The 20,397-nt window shown below is 25.9% G+C and overlaps 2 protein-coding genes across 2 annotated transcripts; both read right to left on the bottom strand.

Moving 5' to 3' along the window:
• Positions 1 to 384: 384 nt before the first annotated feature.
• On the bottom strand, positions 385 to 3,518 carry LOC124918869 (catalase isozyme 1-like). Its single transcript, XM_047458937.1, has 8 exons — positions 3,392 to 3,518; positions 3,001 to 3,097; positions 2,654 to 2,931; positions 1,806 to 2,582; positions 1,433 to 1,522; positions 1,278 to 1,345; positions 1,086 to 1,179; positions 385 to 683 (listed from the first exon to the last, which is right to left on the bottom strand). Exons 1-8 carry the CDS (start codon positions 3,404 to 3,406, stop codon positions 624 to 626), a joined length of 1,479 nt encoding a protein of 492 aa, XP_047314893.1. The 5' UTR covers positions 3,407 to 3,518; the 3' UTR covers positions 385 to 623.
• A 10,789-nt stretch (positions 3,519 to 14,307) lies between these two features.
• On the bottom strand, positions 14,308 to 19,340 carry LOC124918870 (catalase isozyme 1-like). The gene is made up of 8 exons (XM_047458938.1): positions 19,214 to 19,340; positions 16,925 to 17,021; positions 16,578 to 16,855; positions 15,730 to 16,506; positions 15,357 to 15,446; positions 15,202 to 15,269; positions 15,010 to 15,103; positions 14,308 to 14,606 (listed from the first exon to the last, which is right to left on the bottom strand). The coding sequence occupies exons 1-8, from the start codon at positions 19,226 to 19,228 to the stop codon at positions 14,547 to 14,549; spliced, it is 1,479 nt and encodes a 492-aa protein (XP_047314894.1). The 5' UTR covers positions 19,229 to 19,340; the 3' UTR covers positions 14,308 to 14,546.
• Between the last annotated feature and the right edge of the window lie 1,057 nt (positions 19,341 to 20,397).

Here is a 20,397-nt window from a genome sequence, read left to right as displayed (position 1 = left end):
TAAAATTTCATATTATTATAAAGAAATGACATAAAATTCTTATAAAATATAAATAAATATATTAATAATGTTATATACTTAATTATTTATTAATTGAACACAAATAAAATAAATCACAGCTCAATGGGATCCAAAATCCTCATGACATTTTATAATTGTCATTGAACTACCTTAATTTATTTTTTTTCATTACAATCCATACTTGTTTTTTATATCATTGTGATTTTTGATTATTTGATTAGGTCTTTTTCATTCAATCTATTTGGGATATTTTGAACCGGAATGGGACAACCCACCTGAGGGTTATAGCAAAACTTAACACAGATGTTACTATTGTTAAATTGATTGTCTGTTAAGCAAGTGATCAATTACTTAAAAAGGCTAGAAACAGAATCAAAATAACTTAAAAGAACGGTTATGCAATACATTCTAGCCAAAGAACAAAGGCTATTATTCGAAGACATAAACACGACACAAACACAAACCCGACAACAAACAAATCTGATAAGAACCATGACTCAATTAAAACACATACATACTACTAACCAGCCAAAGTACACAAAAGATGATGAGATTTATTATTATTATGATCTTTTTTCTTCTCATATTCTTTTCTTTTATGTTCACATACTTGGCTTCACGTTCAGACGAGAAGCCAGCTTCTGACCCAGAGATACATCAGCCTGCCACCAAATTCAAAAATATATAATTTCATTTTTTTTAAGGCCTAACAATTTATTATATTAACTCATTAAATAAAAAGATTAAAGTTGCATTATCGAACCATGAATTATTGGCTAGATGAATTTTAATGAGGTGGTAGAGCTCGATCGAATGAATAATAAATAATTCAATCAAGCCCACACAAAATTGAAAAATGTAACTGAATATTCTTGTATATTTTCACATTAAATCCAATGAAATTAGATATTTAAAGATTTAAAAGTTCTTTTTTTTTCATTTATCTAAAAGATTTTAGTTTATTTAACATTTACTTTCCACATACTTCAAGTCATCTAACCCTAAAATGTCAGTTTTCAGCATTCACATAACTATATACAATTTGTTTGGGAAGGAATACTAACCTGAGACCAGTAGGAGATCCAAATGGTTTTTATCTCATGGGTGACTCTAGGGTCAGATAAGGCGTCGATCCATCTATTGATGAAACGCTCTTGCCTGTTCAAAGACAACATCGAAAACAAAACACAAGAGTCTTAATAGAATACAATCAGTAATGAAATTAGTATGTAGTCAAAAATGAAAAAGAAACAGACCTATCAGGTGTAAAAGTTCGGTATCTGTCTCCAGGCTGCTTGAAATTGTTTTCCTTCTGAATAATACACTGTAACAACAGAAAGAAAGCAATTGATTTACATTGTGTTGATGAAGTGGCTCGAGAAATTCAAACAGGGTGGCGAAAGTAACTGACCTTTTCACGATTACCAGTGCAAACAGAGGAAGGAACCGGGACTACCTCTGCATTTCGGGCAGGATCGAACCTCGAAGGGAAGTAGTTGACCTAATTCAATTGAAAGGAAAAATTAATCTTCATTACATTACCACAAGAACCTAAATCCATGGAAAAACTTCATATTCCATTTTTGTGCTAAAATCTCATCCGAATAAGTTCTAGATATCTCTTTTCGACTATACTGGTTAGAGAAATAAATAGTATTTTTCTTTGGTAATCATCTGGTTTGGATATCAAAAGCAATGTCATTTAAAACAAACCCAATTGCCTTTCAGCCTAATGGATGTTGCCATCAATTTTAAAGTAAAAGAATAGAACAAAATCATCATACCTCCTCATCCCTATGCATGAAATTCATGAACCCATCATGGTGATTGTTATGGTGAGTACATTTAGGAGCATTAGCCGGAAGCTGGAGATAATTAGGTCCAAGTCTATGCCTCTGAGTATCAGAATAAGAGAAGATCCTAGTTTGCAGCAACTTGTCATCAGAATAGTATACACCAGGAACAATAATAGCAGGACAGAAAGCAAGCTGCTCATTCTCCGCAAAGAAATTATCTATGTTCCGGTTCAAAACCAACCGCCCAACTGGCTGAAGAGGCAAGATATCCTCCGGCCAAGTTTTCGTCACATCAAGTGGATCAAAGTCAAAATTATTCTGATGATCAGTGTCGATTGTTTGTATGTATAGCTTCCACTCAGGATAGTTACCAGCAGAAATAGAATCATAAAGATCCTTAGTTGCATGACTGTGGTTTGCTCCACCAACTTTAATGGCTTCATCTTCAAGAAGACTTTTTACTCCACAGGTTGGTTTCCAGTGAAATTTCACCAAATGGGATTTTCCAGCCTTGTTGATGAGAGTGTAAGTGTTAACACCTGACCCCTCCATGTGTCTGTAGTCCTGTGGAATACCTATATCGTCGAACAGGAATGTGAACATGTGCAAGCTCTCTGGATGATGAGAGAAGAAGTCAAGAACCCTCCAATTCTCCTGGATATGGGACTTAGGGTTTGGCTTGAGAGCATGAACCATGTCAGGAAACTCCATTCCATCACGGATAAAGAAAACAGGGAAATTATTCCCAACAAGATCAAAGTTACCCTAATAATAGTAAACATAAGATTTCATCAGATCATATAATTGATGCTGCAATTGGATATAGATTCTATTACCTCTCTAGTGTAGAACTTCACAGCAAATCCTCTTGGATCTCTGAGAGTCTCAGGACTGCCACGTTCATGAATCACAGTAGAAAACCTAACTATGACTGGAGTCTGCACGCCAGGTGATCGAAGGAAATCAGCACATGTAAGATGCGAAACATCATGAGTAACCTCGAAGAATCCTTTCGCACTTGCTCCTCTAGCATGAACCACACGTTCAGGAATTCTCTCCCTATCAAAGTTAGCTAGTTTCTCCACCAAATGGTAATCCTCCAGCAGGATAGGACCTGTTTAAACAATGTAAAGTCAGGAAATATGAAGAAAACGATAAAACCTGCATAAATATATTTAACTACCTCTTGATCCAACAGTGAAAGATGAATTGTTGTTCCAAACAGGAGCACCAGAATTAGTAGTATAGTACAAGGAATTGTGAGCACTAGATGGACGAAACTGCAATAGAAATCCAAACAGTTTAGTTCCATTTCATCAAGAACAATAAAACAGCATACGCAATCAATCCTCAATGATCACTTAGAAATGATTGACTATTCGATAAACAGTAATAGACTTCAAATCGATTGAAAACACAATCGAAAACCGGAATAAAGACTACATGAATCAAAACCTACAACTACATTCGATTTTGAGCGAAAACAATCAAAAAAAACATCGGCGTTAACGATTATCAAACACTGTAATCAGAAATGAAGTCGGAAAGAAAGGATTAAAGAGAAATCATTGAACCTTGTAAGGATCCATCGCCGGAGAGAAGAAGTATGGACTGAATAGAGATAGAGAGAGAAATGGATACAACTAATTTAGATAGCTATGAAGAGGGGCCTTCTTATTTACATTCTGCGGCGCGTGTTAACTACACGCGCTTGTCTTTTATTTCTTTCTTGTTTCCCAAAAGATAAGGTTATTATTAGAGATAGATATTATTTGAAAACTCATTTTCATTTTTTTTATAATATTTTTAATTAAATTATGGAAATAAATTTAAGGTCATTATTTCATATAGCAATTTGTTGAATCCAAATAACAAAAGACCTGTAAATAATACTTTAAAGACTCTAATCTAAATAATGAATATTCTTGCTCTCAATCAACCAAATGAGCGAAGGCGTTCGGTCAAAGTTCGACTTAAGTTTGACTTTAATCAATTTTTATTCGAGCCGACTCGTTTAATATTCGAGTCGAGTTCGAGCTCATATAATACTTGTTCAAAATCTTTTCAAACTTTTTCGAGCATAATAATAAATAATATATTTTTTATTTATTTTAATATTAAAATTAAAAATAAATATTTTTTTTCACAAGTATTTAAAAATATAATTTTAGTTCAAGTTTTCGAGTTGAACCAAACTTGTAGGTAAATAGTCGAGTCTAGCTCAAGTTTAAATTTGTACGTTCGAGTTAAGCTAATAAATATTTAATCGAGTGAAGCTCGAGCTCTGGCTTGAGTTCGTCTTAACTTATTTGCGGTCCTACTCACAACAATTAAAATTGGGATGGAAGATCATTATTTATAAATTTTATAAATTTAAAAATTTAAATCAATTTTTAAACAATTGATTCTTAATATTTGTTAAAATATTTTTCATTCACATTCTATATAATCTTAGAGGCAGGATGTTTTGAAATTGATTGATATTTAAATTATATGGTACTTATATTAAAATTTTTAATTCATTGTTATTTGTATTTTAAGAAAAGATTGTTTTTTATTTTATTTTTCTTAGTCTTGATATTTACCTTAAAATTTTATTAATATTTACAGAATATCAATTAATAAAAATATCTAAATACTTACTCATACTAGCTAATTTTTTAATAATTAATTCGCACTTAAAATATCTTAAATGAAAATAAGGTATAAATATAAAAGTTTCTTAAATTTAAAAATAAAATTATACCTAACTTTTATAAGCAAATTTCATTTTCAACCATTAAAATTGTCCATCAGCTTAGTTCTAATGTAACCTTTTAAATATGTTAGTAACTAAATTATGTAGAAAATAAATGACTTATCACTTGATTTAAAAAAAAAAACCCATCAAGGTATTAACCTAGATGTTTAAAATACCTAGTTTAATAAATTATGAATTAGATAACTCTATAAATAATATAATATGAACGTGTAAAAAAAAACTTTAACAATTAAAAATAATTAAATTACATCACTTAAATATTAAATAGCCTTTAATTACATTCTTAATATTAATTTAATATTTTATTAAATTAACTGGTATATAAATTACTTAAAATTTAAGTATTAAGCATTAAAATTCTATTTATATGTACGAACTTTTCAAAAAGTGTCAAATATATTTAAAATAACAGAAATATTAAACTGCATCAAAAATTTCGCCACATGTAATATCCACCTATTATATTTTTTAATTTGACATTACTTTTAATTATTTTTCTATTCAAACAAGACTTATTTTTACTTATCCATTTTTTTCTCTCTCATCCCTCCACAACTCTCCATTTTTTTCTAATTTTTATCTCTTTGATTAACCCAAGTTCTTTCGAATTTTTACCTTCTTCCTATTAACCTCAAAGTGCTCAATAACTGAACTTTAAATAGCCATCTTCATTAGTGGGAGTTTTTGTTGGCCGATTCCTAAATCATAGACGTTGTGGCCAAAATCTTCATTAGTCGAACCCTAAATTATTGTCGCCATTAGCGGAAAATGTCGAATCAATGTAAAATTTCCCTTAACCGACTTGTTTTAATTTTAGTTTTTATAATACGCATACTGTTAAACTTTATCAGCTCTCAGACGTAACCCTCAAATCTAAGTCTTTCTCAGTTAAACTTTAAGCAATCATCGTCATTGGTTGAAACATTCATTGGTCGAATCCTAAATCATCAACGTTGTGGTGAAGTCTTTGTTGGCCGAATCCTAAATCGCTAGTGTTGTGGCGAAGTCTTAATAACTCGTTACTTTTTAGAACAATTTTTATAATTAATCAATTAAATATTCTTATTAATAATTAAATATGGAGAAATGAAAAGAGAAATATTTAAAGAAAATGGTAAGTTGTGAGTAGGGGTGTCAATTCAGGTGAGTCGGGTGGGTTCGAGTCGGGTTGAAGGAGGTGCATTATAACAAAATTTTCAACCCGAACCCGACCCAAACCTGAAAACAACAAACCCGAACCCGAACCCAGACCAACCCGACTAACCCAAAATAAGTTTTTTGCTTAATAATAATACTTTAATTTAAATACAAAATATGACGGCGAAGATTACCTGTTCCCGTGCTACTATTAGCTTTGTATGTAATTCCACATGCTTTACATTTACATCGTAAATCTACTCCCTCTATTTTAGGAAGCGTATCAAAATACTGTCACCACTTTGATTTTAATGGTCTCTTTCGTTTACCCATACCAGTTTTGGAGGCTTGATCTTGGGAATCAATGCACGTTTCTTTATTTGCATCTAAATTTGTCATAGGTGAACCCTCCACACTATCCTCCTCAAGATCAAGATTATATTGTGAACTCATTTTATTGCTGGATACTAGCGGAGTTCAAGAGATTAAAAAAGATGAAAATTAGAGAAAAAATGTATATTGAAGAGAAGTGAGAAAGATGGAAGAAAAGCAATAGTGAGAAAGACGGAAAGAAAGAAAGAAAGAAATAGAAATTAAGGATATGAGTTAGGCCCGTTAGGATTATGGTTTTTTTGTAAGGTAGGCAAATTATTTTTTTATTAATATATTAGGTGGGTCGGGTTGGGTGAGTGAGTTCGGGTTGATGAATGACCTGATTTTTTAATTCAGGTCAACCCGGGTTGACTCGAACCCAACCCAACCCAATTTTCTTTTTCAGGTTATATTTTGGGTCTGACCTGAAATGATTTAAACCCGAAAACCCCCAACCCTAACCCAATATTCTTCGGGTCGACTCGTGTCGGGTTGGCGGGTCGAGTTCATTTTTGACACCCCTAGTTGTGAGGGTAAAGAGGGAGAAAAAATAAATAAGAAAAGATTTTGATGTTTTGTTTGAATAAAAAATAATTAAAATAATGTTAATTTAAAAATATAAAAAATCCGTGGATATTACATGTGACAAAAATTTTAACATTCATTTAACATTTCTGTTATTTTAAATATATTTGACAAATTAGTATATGTATAAATATAATTTTGATACTTAATAAGTAAATTTCACACATTTTTACGGCTTGATGTATAAAATTAAAATTCTTCCCAAATTTAAATGTATGATCGAATTTGATATGAGAGGCTTAATATTAATTGGTGTAGACAAATTGCCCACGTGGTTTCTAGGTGGTGACTTTTACAACATAAAAGGGTTGACCCCCTTACTAACAAACAAAGTGAATCACTCTAATCAATATTGAGATTGATTTGGGGAATTCTTAAATTGAGGTTCATTATTTGAATTAATTGAATTTGGGATATTTTTTTAAATTTATTCTTTATAATTAAAGTTATACAAAATAATGATATTTTTAACTATATTAAATTTCGTTAACTTATCTTAGTTATCAAATTAAAAATTTTCTTTTAATAATTTTGACTACAAATACAAAATTCTTAATAATTTTTTTTATTATAATATATATATATTTTATAATAATTAGAATAATATATATTAAATAAACTCAATCTAATTATCTCTCAAGAAGCCAACTCAAATTTGAACTTTTTAAATTCAAAATCATATAAAGTTTTGAGTTGGTTGGATAATAATGAAATGTTCCTTTTATATTTTTATATTAATTAATTTATTAATTAAAATATTAAAATATTAAAAAATATTTATTTTTTATTAAAAAATATATTTTATTATTATAAATTAATACTTCAAATTTCTTTAAAAAAATATTAATTACTCAAAATCATTCATAATTTATCATTTTAAAAATAAATAAGAGTTTATTTAAATAAATCCCAACAAAAACACATAAAAACACATAGTAATTTGCATGAATTAAAAAATTTAGGCATTACTAAAATAACTCAATCCATTCAAATATTATTTCACTCTCCCTCTCATCAATCACATCATTTAATTTATTATTTAAAATACCATTTATTTCAAATTATTATTTATTATTTTATTATTATATATCAATACTCTTTAACTAATTTTATCAAAAATATTCTCACATATTTAAAATCATACCACAAATTTTTTATTTTCTCTTTCTAACTTATTATAATTATCCTAATTCTAACAAGGTTTTATCAGTTTTAACAAATAAAAACATTTGCTACATTTAAAAATACTTCTTAATTTTAAAAAAAATACATTTTAAATAAATATTAGATTTAAGTATAATATATATATATATAATTAAAATATATATTAACATATAAATTTATCAGATAAACATTTAAATTGAAAAACAATATTAAAATATATTCATATTTTTGTCATAATCAAAATCAAACTAAAAGTAAGATTTGAAGTGACTCAGTATTTTATATTACTTTATTACTTATCTCTTCAAATAAACTTTTGTTAGGTTATTTAAATAATTTATAACCCAAAAATATTATATGAATTCTTTTATTTGAATTATTTAATTAATTATTCAAAATATTTTATATTTTAAATTATTATTTTTTATTTTTTATTATATATTAATATCTTTTATCAAAAATATACACATCTCAAAATCATCATCATTCATTTAAATAATCTAGTTATTTAAATAACTCAAATCCGAACAAGGTACAATAATAACCGTTTATGAAAACAAAAATTAATATTTATTTATTTATTTATATATATAACAATTTATCATTAAATTATTTTAACAACTTACTAAACAAACACAACTTATTCATTTACAAATTATTACTCCTTAATGACTGTTAAAATTTGGTTAAAAAAAATAAAATCATATCCTTATTTAATATAATTATTATGTGACTTTATTTATGTAACATTATCTAATTATATGATTGAAATCAGAATTTTTATTATATCTTTGGAGTGTGTGCCCAGTTTCGGGCCAGTGGGCACAGTGACAATGAAATATTATGTCTGATACAATTTTTGTAGAACTTGTTTGGTTGAATAATATTTTATTTATTTAATTCAAATTGATATTACCCTATTTTCATTAATAAAAATCACAGCATTTCATCCGAGTATTAAAGTTATTAATTAAAATATTTTTATTTTATTTTTATAATATTTTAAAATATTCAACTGTTTATTTATTTTATCTAAATAACCAAAATAAAACATTTTATTTTTATTTATAACAAATCAAACCCTAAATTTATCTTTATATTCTTTTTATTTATAATAAATAAAATTATTTCAAAATAACCCCTATATCAAACATGCCCTAATTTTATCTTTTTTGAGAATGTGAATTTAACATTGCATGATGTGACAACTTAAAGATCCATTTGTTACTATTTTGTACTATTTCTATTTATAGGAGAATTCTACTTGTTTAAATAATTTTATTTATTTGAAATTATAAATCAGGATAATATATTCAGGAAGTATAAATATATAATAAAAAATAAATTATTTTAAAAAAATATCTTAATATTTTAATTAATACCTTGAAAAATATAAATATAAATTAATAAATAAATTAAAAAATGATTGAAATAACTCAAACTAATTAAAATATTATCATAAACTAAAATTATAAAATATATTTGTATTTATTCAAATTGTATAAAACGATAAGGTAAAAATAATTTAATTAATAAAATAAATAATTATTGGAAAAAAATAAAACATTTTTAGGTCTCTTTTATTAGCTTTCAGCCTTTCACCATGTAGTGGTAAAGTAAAGAACTCAAGCCGGTTTACGATAGTTAAGTAACCCTAGGGATATAATGGAGTGAATCGGGACGGATCGAGAAATTAAATATAATTCCTCGTTTATATAAATTAAAGTAAAGCTTCTTTAAATTAATACTCGATAAAATTTATAATTTCTCTAGTTCCAACTTGGGACCAGTACAAATTATACCATAATTGATAAAATAATAAGATAATAATTTTTTCTAAATCCCATGTATATACTAGTCTCAACAAAATTATAAATTAATAATTACTTAAAAAAATTCTAAATTATAAGATTGTCTATTACAAAAATAATCTATAGTCACCTATTTTTTTTTTAAACTTCAAATTTAAATTGAGTTTATCTTTAAATCTCCTCATTGCACTTAAGAGTTGGGGCAGTGTCTTCTTGTATTGCAACAAAAAGTTGTGAATAGTTGTTGCCGCTTGCAATGCTTCTTTTCGAGTGACCGGTTCCAAAGCTATTTAATCATCCTTAACTTCGTCATCGACCGGATTTTGAATGGTATCTTCCACAATTTCTTCAATGTTTTGAACTTCGTAACATTTATTATTTTCACCAGGATAATCTAGCAAGTAATTCATATCCATTTTGTATCGATAATGCATACCTATAATCAAGTTCTCAATGGACATTTTATAGTGATAAATTTCTAACCATATTTAATGTACTACGTTGGTAGTATGTAACAATTTTTTGGTACCATAATTTAACTCTTTACTTATTCAAAAGTAATGAACTTGATAAATTCAATTAATTTGTAAATATAATGTGCCTTAAACTTGTTTTTGTAATTTATTTTTCATTTATAACTAATATACATTGTAACTAGTATATTAAACATAAAAATTTAAAGATTATATGTAAAAAAAAATTTAAATTAATAAATTAATAATTTATCGTTATAATAATATCTTGTTAAATTAATAAAATATTCTGATCCCAACATTATTAATTTTAGGAGGTTTTACTTTATTATATATAAAAATGAAAAAAATATTTACCATTTGCGTCATGTTTTACTTCAACTTTTTTACTACCATTCTGATTTCTGACCAATACGGTTTCCAAGAATATGTGTACATCCATATTTTTTAAAATATTTTTTATGGTAAAATGATATTTTTATATAATATATTTAAAATTTATATTATTAAAAAAATTATTTTCTTTTATAAAATATAACAAATGAATAAATATATTGATAATGTTTATATATTTAATTGTGTTTATTAGTGTTTGAGATATAAAATAATGGACAAATTATTTGGGTGACCTTTTAATTACTCTGATCACTTTTAGCTCTCAAATTAATATTTTTTTTAAACAAATCGTCCTTTCAACTTTTAGAAAGGTTACCAATGACCATTCCGTTAATTTTTTGGTTAAACATAACGGGTTAAACTTGAAATATATATTTTTTTATATATTATTTTTAATAATTAATTTTTATATTTATATATATAATTATTAAATTGCTTTTATATATATATATATATATATTTACATTTACATTTACATTTACATTTACATTTACATTTACATTTACATTTACATTTACATTTACATTTACATTTACATTTACATTTACATTTACATTGGCCGTGGTTACGAAGTGAGTTATGATTGAGAGGAAATTCCATTGTAACGTTTGTCGAACACAAAATTGAGGATATATATGCATAGATAAAAATAAATAATATATATTATCTATATATAAAAGAGATTTAATAATTATATAAATATAAAAATTAATGATAAAATATATATATATATATATATATATATATAAAAATAAGGGACTTAATAATTATATATATAAATATAAAAAATTATGATTAAAGATAATATATAAAAATAAATATTTCAAGCTTAACCCGTTTAACCAAAAATTAACGAAAGGGTTATTAGTGACATTTCTAAAAATTGAAGGGGCGATTTGTTTAAAAAATTAATTTGAGGGCTAAAAGTGAACCATCAGAATAATTAGAGTTCCACTCAATTAATTTAGCCTAAAATAATTATTGTCTCACTCAATCTATTTTGACTATTTGAATCACAAGAACATAATTTTATTCATTAAATTATTTAATTTATCAATAAAAATATAAAATAGTCCATTTTTCTATCAAACAAAATTTAAAAAAAAAATCCAAAGAAAAATCAAACGAAATCTTTTTGTTTTATTTATGTACCATTTTTCATTTTTCAAGTATATTATAATATAGAACAAAAGGAAAGAACGACTTCAAGAACTAGATATTTTTATACCGAATAATCTATATTTATCACTCAAATTTTGTATATAATTTACAAAATAAATGGACCATTTCACCATAATACTTAACCATGTATACAAAATTAAGTTTGATCTGATCCTTTTAATTAAATGTAGTAGAAAACAAGGCCAATTAGGATTCATATGTAGCTAAGCATGCGTATTTGGCAATTTTATCTTACTTATATTTGACAGAAAGAAAATGATAATAGTTTTCCCTATTATGGGAGAAATATGAAATGTAAGAAATGATGATATCAAAAACTTTCTAGGGTTGAAACAAATTTTGAACGAAAAAACTTAAATTTCCTTGAATACATTTTTCTTTTTGCAAAATAATGTTTTTACAATAAGACTCAAAATCTCAAGAACTTGGGGCCTGTTTAGTATGTAAAAGTAACATCTATTGGCCTAATTCCTTGCTAGACAAATGTCCAATAGAAAATGACAGGACAAGGAAATTTCTGATTCTCATTGTAATCGTGGAGAGTGGATTTACCTGGAGTAATCAGTGAGGGATAATTGGGATGAATTAAGCTTAAACGTAGAGAAGATCGTGGATCAGTGGAAAATCCTGAAGAATTGCGGATTTAGATAACAAAACAATACAATAAAATACAGTGAAACTTAAGAAGAAGAAGAATCACCAGAATGTATTGCCGAGCGTCTTCAGAAACACAAACACGGATCGGATGAGAACCAGTCAATAGGAGATCCCTACGATTTTGAAGGCGGGAAGAGAGAGAGAGACTTTATTGCTAAGCACTACTATCATTTGCATAAATAAATAACCGATTATCTTTATTATTATTTTCAAATAATTATTTAGTTAAAATCTAGGCTTCTTTGGTAGGTTTTCTATTAAGAATGGAAAAGAATAAATATAAAACCCACCAACCAAGCATTTTCCAATTATGTTTATATATTCTCTCAATAATGTCCACTTATTTATATTATATATATATATATATATTCTTATAATTATATTATTTATTTTTTATAATTAAAATAATTATTTTATTTTATTATATTTTAATTATGTAAATAATATCAAATAATTATTTAAAATAAAATATAATTAATAATAATTTTAATAAAATAATTTTTTAATAATAATATAGTCATTTTTATATAATTAATTTTAAATATTATATATTAATAATAAAATTATAATAAATTAATTAAAATGAAAAATATAAAAACTTAAAAATAAAATAAAAAATAATAATTATATAAAGAAATATTTAAAAAATATTATAAAATTTAAATATAAAATATTTTAATAAAAACTGTTTAAAAAATATTTTAATGTTATACTATGTATTATTATGTAAAACTTATATTTAAGTTAAATGTGTTTAATTCATTAATAGTATATAATATTTTTTTTTAAATTATTTTATACTGTTTAAGTTTGATTGGTAATTTTTTTATTTGTAATTTTACAACAAAATATATATATATATATATATATATATATATATATATATATTGATAATAATCTTTTAAGAAATTTGGTAAGGTATTATAAAATGTTTGAATAATTTTTTTTTGTGTTAATTTTTTTTAAATGTATTTAGTATGATCAATTGATTTTAAATTTTTATTATTTTATTAAATTATGATATATTTATATTAATAATAATGACGTAAACAATAATAATATTTTATATTTTTAATTAAATAAAATATAATAAAAAGGATATTAGTATTATTAAATAATACAAAGTCTTAACCAAATATTATATTTTTATAATCATATTTATTCATATTTCTCAAATATCTCCGAAATATTTAATTTTAAAAATTAAAAATAAATTTTATTTTATTTATAAGATTACTTTTTAATGTGATTTTTCTTTTTATTTTATTGATACAAATATTATTATTTTTTAAATAATAATCTAAACAATTGTGTAATTTTTTGTTTGAATATTATTATTTTGTAATAAACCAAATATTATATATATATATATATTTTAAATTTTAAAAATTAACACAACCTCAACCAGGTTTAACACCTAATTACTAGGACTAGGACGGGAGTGCATTTACTGTTTTCATCAAGTTCGGTTTTAGGAATCCCCACTATATATTCTTTATATCATAATTTTTTAAAAAATAAAAATTTCTCTAATAAAATTATATAAAATAATATTTTATATAATATATTAAAATTTCATATTATTATAAAGAAATGACATAAAATTCTTATAAAATATAAATAAATATATTAATAATGTTATATACTTAATTATTTATTAATTGAACACAAATAAAATAAATCACAGCTCAATGGGATCCAAAATCCTCATGACATTTTATAATTGTCATTGAACTACCTTAATTTATTTTTTTTCATTACAATCCATACTTGTTTTTTATATCATTGTGATTTTTGATTATTTGATTAGGTCTTTTTCATTCAATCTATTTGGGATATTTTGAACCGGAATGGGACAACCCACCTGAGGGTTATAGCAAAACTTAACACAGATGTTACTATTGTTAAATTGATTGTCTGTTAAGCAAGTGATCAATTACTTAAAAAGGCTAGAAACAGAATCAAAATAACTTAAAAGAACGGTTATGCAATACATTCTAGCCAAAGAACAAAGGCTATTATTCGAAGACATAAACACGACACAAACACAAACCCGACAACAAACAAATCTGATAAGAACCATGACTCAATTAAAACACATACATACTACTAACCAGCCAAAGTACACAAAAGATGATGAGATTTATTATTATTATGATCTTTTTTCTTCTCATATTCTTTTCTTTTATGTTCACATACTTGGCTTCACGTTCAGACGAGAAGCCAGCTTCTGACCCAGAGATACATCAGCCTGCCACCAAATTCAAAAATATATAATTTCATTTTTTTTTAAGGCCTAACAATTTATTATATTAACTCATTAAATAAAAAGATTAAAGTTGCATTATCGAACCATGAATTATTGGCTAGATGAATTTTAATGAGGTGGTAGAGCTCGATCGAATGAATAATAAATAATTCAATCAAGCCCACACAAAATTGAAAAATGTAACTGAATATTCTTGTATATTTTCACATTAAATCCAATGAAATTAGATATTTAAAGATTTAAAAGTTCTTTTTTTTTCATTTATCTAAAAGATTTTAGTTTATTTAACATTTACTTTCCACATACTTCAAGTCATCTAACCCTAAAATGTCAGTTTTCAGCATTCACATAACTATATACAATTTGTTTGGGAAGGAATACTAACCTGAGACCAGTAGGAGATCCAAATGGTTTTTATCTCATGGGTGACTCTAGGGTCAGATAAGGCGTCGATCCATCTATTGATGAAACGCTCTTGCCTGTTCAAAGACAACATCGAAAACAAAACACAAGAGTCTTAATAGAATACAATCAGTAATGAAATTAGTATGTAGTCAAAAATGAAAAAGAAACAGACCTATCAGGTGTAAAAGTTCGGTATCTGTCTCCAGGCTGCTTGAAATTGTTTTCCTTCTGAATAATACACTGTAACAACAGAAAGAAAGCAATTGATTTACATTGTGTTGATGAAGTGGCTCGAGAAATTCAAACAGGGTGGCGAAAGTAACTGACCTTTTCACGATTACCAGTGCAAACAGAGGAAGGAACCGGGACTACCTCTGCATTTCGGGCAGGATCGAACCTCGAAGGGAAGTAGTTGACCTAATTCAATTGAAAGGAAAAATTAATCTTCATTACATTACCACAAGAACCTAAATCCATGGAAAAACTTCATATTCCATTTTTGTGCTAAAATCTCATCCGAATAAGTTCTAGATATCTCTTTTCGACTATACTGGTTAGAGAAATAAATAGTATTTTTCTTTGGTAATCATCTGGTTTGGATATCAAAAGCAATGTCATTTAAAACAAACCCAATTGCCTTTCAGCCTAATGGATGTTGCCATCAATTTTAAAGTAAAAGAATAGAACAAAATCATCATACCTCCTCATCCCTATGCATGAAATTCATGAACCCATCATGGTGATTGTTGTGGTGAGTACATTTAGGAGCATTAGCCGGAAGCTGGAGATAATTAGGTCCAAGTCTATGCCTCTGAGTATCAGAATAAAAGAAGATCCTAGTTTGCAGCAACTTGTCATCAGAATAGCATACACCAGGAACAATAATAGCAGGACAGAAAGCAAGCTGCTCATTCTCCGCAAAGAAATTATCTATGTTCCTGTTCAAAACCAACCGCCCAACTGGCTGAAGAGGCAAGATATCCTCCGGCCAAGTTTTAGTCACATCAAGTGGATCAAAGTCAAAATTATTCTGATGATCAGTGTCGATTGTTTGTATGTATAGCTTCCACTCAGGATAGTTACCAGCAGAGATAGAATCATAAAGATCCTTAGTTGCATGACTGTGGTTTGCTCCACCAACTTTAATGGCTTCATCTTCAAGAAGACTCTTTACTCCACAGGTTGGTTTCCAGTGAAATTTCACCAAATGGGATTTTCCAGCCTTGTTGATGAGAGTGTAAGTGTTAACACCTGACCCCTCCATGTGCCTGTAGTCCTGTGGAATACCTATATCGTCGAACAGGAATGTGAACATGTGCAAGCTCTCTGGATGATGAGAGAAGAAGTCAAGAACCCTCCAGTTCTCCTGGATATGGGACTTAGGGTTCGGCTTGAGAGCATGAACCATGTCAGGAAACTCCATTCCATCACGGATAAAGAAAACAGGGAAATTATTCCCAACAAGATCAAAGTTACCCTAATAATAGTAAACATAAGATTTCATCAGATCATATAATTGATGCTGCAATTGGATATAGATTCTATTACCTCTCTAGTGTAGAACTTCACAGCAAATCCTCTTGGATCTCTGAGAGTCTCAGGACTGCCACGTTCATGAATCACAGTAGAAAACCTAACTATGACTGGAGTCTGCACGCCAGGTGATCGAAGGAAATCAGCACATGTAAGATGCGAAACATCATGAGTAACCTCGAAGAATCCTTTCGCACTTGCTCCTCTAGCATGAACCACACGTTCAGGAATTCTCTCCCTATCAAAATTAGCTAGTTTCTCCACCAAATGGTAATCCTCCAGCAGGATAGGACCTGTTTAAACAATGTAAAGTCAGGAAATATGAAGAAAACGATAAAACCTGCATAAATATATTTAACTACCTCTTGATCCAACAGTGAAAGATGAATTGTTGTTCCAAACAGGAGCACCAGAATTAGTAGTATAGTACAAGGAATTGTGAGCACTAGATGGAAGAAACTGCAATAGAAATCCAAACAGTTTAGTTCCATTTCATATGGAGGTGTTTTTCCCACTCCCTCACATATTCCCACCCCCTCCCTCACCCCTTAATTAACTCCAAAATATCATATTTATTCCTATCACCTTTATATATTTACATTTCTTATTTTATTTATTTTACTTATTTTATTTTATTTAATTATTAAGTTTTTTTATTAAATATAATTAATTAATTAATTTTTAATATTTTTTTAATTAAAAATACAAAATATTATTTTTATATTATAATTATTTAAAATATATTAAATATAATATTATTAAGTAAAATATTATGATTAGATTAATTATTAATTATTATTTAATAGATAATTTTATTTATAAAAATATTAATAATTATTAATATTATGTTTGAATAATTATTAATATATAATATTGTTAATTAAAATTAAAAATAATTATTAATATATAATATTATTAATTAAAATTTAAAATATTATGTTTGATTAATTATTAATATATAATATTATTAATTAAAATATTATGATTAGACTAATTATTAATTATTATTTAATAAATAATTTTTATAAGTATTTTAATATATATATATATAATTAATATAATAAAATATTAAATATTTATATTTTATTAAATTAGTACATATTTCAATATTTAATATATTTTAAATAATTATAATATAAAAATAATATTTTGTATTTTTAATTAAATAAATAAAGTTAAAAAATATTAAAAATTAATTAATTATATTTAATAAAAAAACTTAATAATTAAATAAAATAAAATAAGTAAAATAAATAAAATAAGAATATATAAATATATAAAGGTGATAAGGATAAATAAGTCATTTTTGAATTAATTAAAGAATGAAGCGGGGTGGGAATATGGGAGGTGGTGGAAAAAGGATAGTTTCCCAAAGTAACCTTGTTTGGCGTTCACTTTCCCAAACTAACCTAGTTTGTTCATTCATTCCTAAACTAACCTAGTTTACTATTCAAACTCAATTTTTTTTTTAATTTTTTTTTTTACATTTAAAATTCATTATATATAAAACTAAATTATTTATATTTTGATATATAATTTAAATTATTATTTTTATAAGTTTAATTATTTATATTTTGATATATAATTTAAATTTGATTATTTTTTATAAATTTAATTATTTATATTTTGATATATAATTTAAATTTGATTATTTTTTATAAATTTAATCATTTATATTTTAATATATATATATACATTTTAATTATTATTTATATATATAATAAATATTCCCTTTCACATTCTAATAAATAATTGATAAATACTAATAAATTTAAAATATTTTAACTATAATAATATAATAATTATATATTCATAAAAAAATGTTTTTAAATTTATCAATTATTTATTAAATATAATAACATTTTTAATTAATATTTTAACCCTATAAATATGATAATCTTTTTTATTATATTTAATAAATAATTGATAAATTTAAAAAAGCATGGTTAAAATATTTTAAATTTATTAGTATTCAATAATTATTTATTAGAATTATTTAATATTTATTACACTATATAAATAATAATTGAAATATAAATATATATATATATATATATATTAAAATACAAATAATTAAATTTATAAAAAAATAATTATATTTAAATTATATATCAAAATATAAATAATCTAATTTATAAAAATAATAATTTAAAATATATATCAAAATATAAATAATTTAATTTATATAAATAATAATTTAAAATATATATCAAAATATAAACTTTATATATAATAAATTTTAAATGTAAAAAAAATAAATAAATAAATAAAATTGAGTTTGAATAGTAAACTAAGTTAGTTTGGGAATTAATGAACAAACTAGGTTAATTTGGGAAAGTCAACGCCAAACAAGTAATCGTTCGTGGAAAAAGCAATTTGCTTTCATATTTCATCAAGAACAACAAAACAGCATAAGCAATCAATCCTCACTGATCACTTAGAAATGATTGACTATTCGATAAACAGTAATAGACTTCAAATCGATTGAAAACACAATCGAAAACCGGAATAAAGACTACATGAATCAAAACCTACAACTACATTCGATTTTGAGCGAAAACAATCAAAAAAAAACATCGGCGTTAACGATTATCAAACACTGTAATCAGAAATGAAGTCGGAAAGAAAGGATTAAAGAGAAATCATTGAACCTTGTAAGGATCCATCGCCGGAGAGAAGAAGTATGGACTGAATAGAGATAGAGAGAGAAATGGATACAACTAATTTAGATAGCTATGAAGAGGGGCCTTCTTATTTACATTCTGCGGCGCGTGTTAATTACACGCGCTTGTCTTTTATTTCTTTCTTGTTTCCCAAAAGATAAGGTTATTATTAGAGGAAAAATGATAGAGGAAAAATGATAGAGAGCGCGACTTGAGACAGCGACTGGGAGAGCGATGCCTACGTGGGTTGACACGTAGAATATTCTTTCCTTTTATTAATTATTTTCTCTCCTATTATTAAATATTTTCTCTCCTCTTATTAAATAATTTTTATTCTATAATTCCAGCGATTGGCTAGCGATCTTGTAGGCAGATAAAATTAAAAAAAAAAAATTAAGAATAATAATTAAGAAAACAGAAAAAAATAATAAAAAAAAGAAAAAAGAGGCGATAAAAAATATTTGATAAATAAAGGATTTGAAAAGTCATAAAAATAAAATAAGAATAAAAGAGATAAATTCATAATTCAACTAATCAGTGATATTAATTAGGGTTTAGGGTTTAAAATTTACTATTTAGGATTTAGGTGTTAGAGTTTAGAATTTAGAGTTTAGGGTTTAGGGTTTAGGATTTAGAGTTTAGAGTTTAAGATTTAGGATTTAGTGTTTAAGATTTAGGGTTTAATAAGAGAGAGAAATTATTTAATAAGAGGAGGGAGAAATTAAATAACAAGAAATTATTTTAATTATTATTATATTTTTATTTATTTATTAATTCTACCTGTCAACCCACCCACGTAGGCATCGCTCTCTCAGTCGCTCTCTCACGCGCTCTCTATCATTCCTCTTATTAGAGATAGATATTATTTGAAAGAGGGATGATACAAGAAGCGAATGGGGGGAACGAAATGGGGAGCGAAGCCACCTAGCATGACAGGTAGGTCAAATTTTAATTAATTTTTTTTTCCACGTAGGATAATACCCCTCAATTTAAACTCCTCTCATTTTCTCTCAACCATTCTCTTTCTTCAATCTGAAAACGCTCAAAATTCTCTAAACATCCATCTCTTCAAACACTCACTCCGATTTCTGATCAATCTTCAATCTATCTCCTCCGCTAAAAATCACTTTCATTTCTGATTAACAACCTTCTCTTCGATCTTCATTCTATCT

The sequence above is a fragment of the Impatiens glandulifera genome, chromosome 1, assembly GCF_907164915.1.
Source record: "Impatiens glandulifera chromosome 1, dImpGla2.1, whole genome shotgun sequence".
Classification (NCBI taxonomy): domain Eukaryota; kingdom Viridiplantae; phylum Streptophyta; class Magnoliopsida; order Ericales; family Balsaminaceae; genus Impatiens; species Impatiens glandulifera.
The sequence above is the reverse complement of the archived record's forward strand: the minus strand, read 5'-3'. Positions and strand labels throughout refer to the sequence as shown.

Bases quoted from the DNA above. Each gene is read 5' to 3' on its own strand.
- LOC124918870 (XM_047458938.1), bottom strand. The intron at 15,104-15,201 runs GTCTGTTTCTTT...GTCTTTGAACAG, and splicing joins CGAACTTTTACACCTGATAG to GCAAGAGCGTTTCATCAATA. The intron at 14,607-15,009 runs GTTAGTATTCCT...ATTTGGTGGCAG, and splicing joins GGATCTCCTACTGGTCTCAG to GCTGATGTATCTCTGGGTCA.
- LOC124918869 (XM_047458937.1), bottom strand. The intron at 1,346-1,432 runs GTCAGTTACTTT...CTGTTGTTACAG, and splicing joins GCACTGGTAATCGTGAAAAG to TGTATTATTCAGAAGGAAAA. The intron at 684-1,085 runs GTTAGTATTCCT...ATTTGGTGGCAG, and splicing joins GGATCTCCTACTGGTCTCAG to GCTGATGTATCTCTGGGTCA.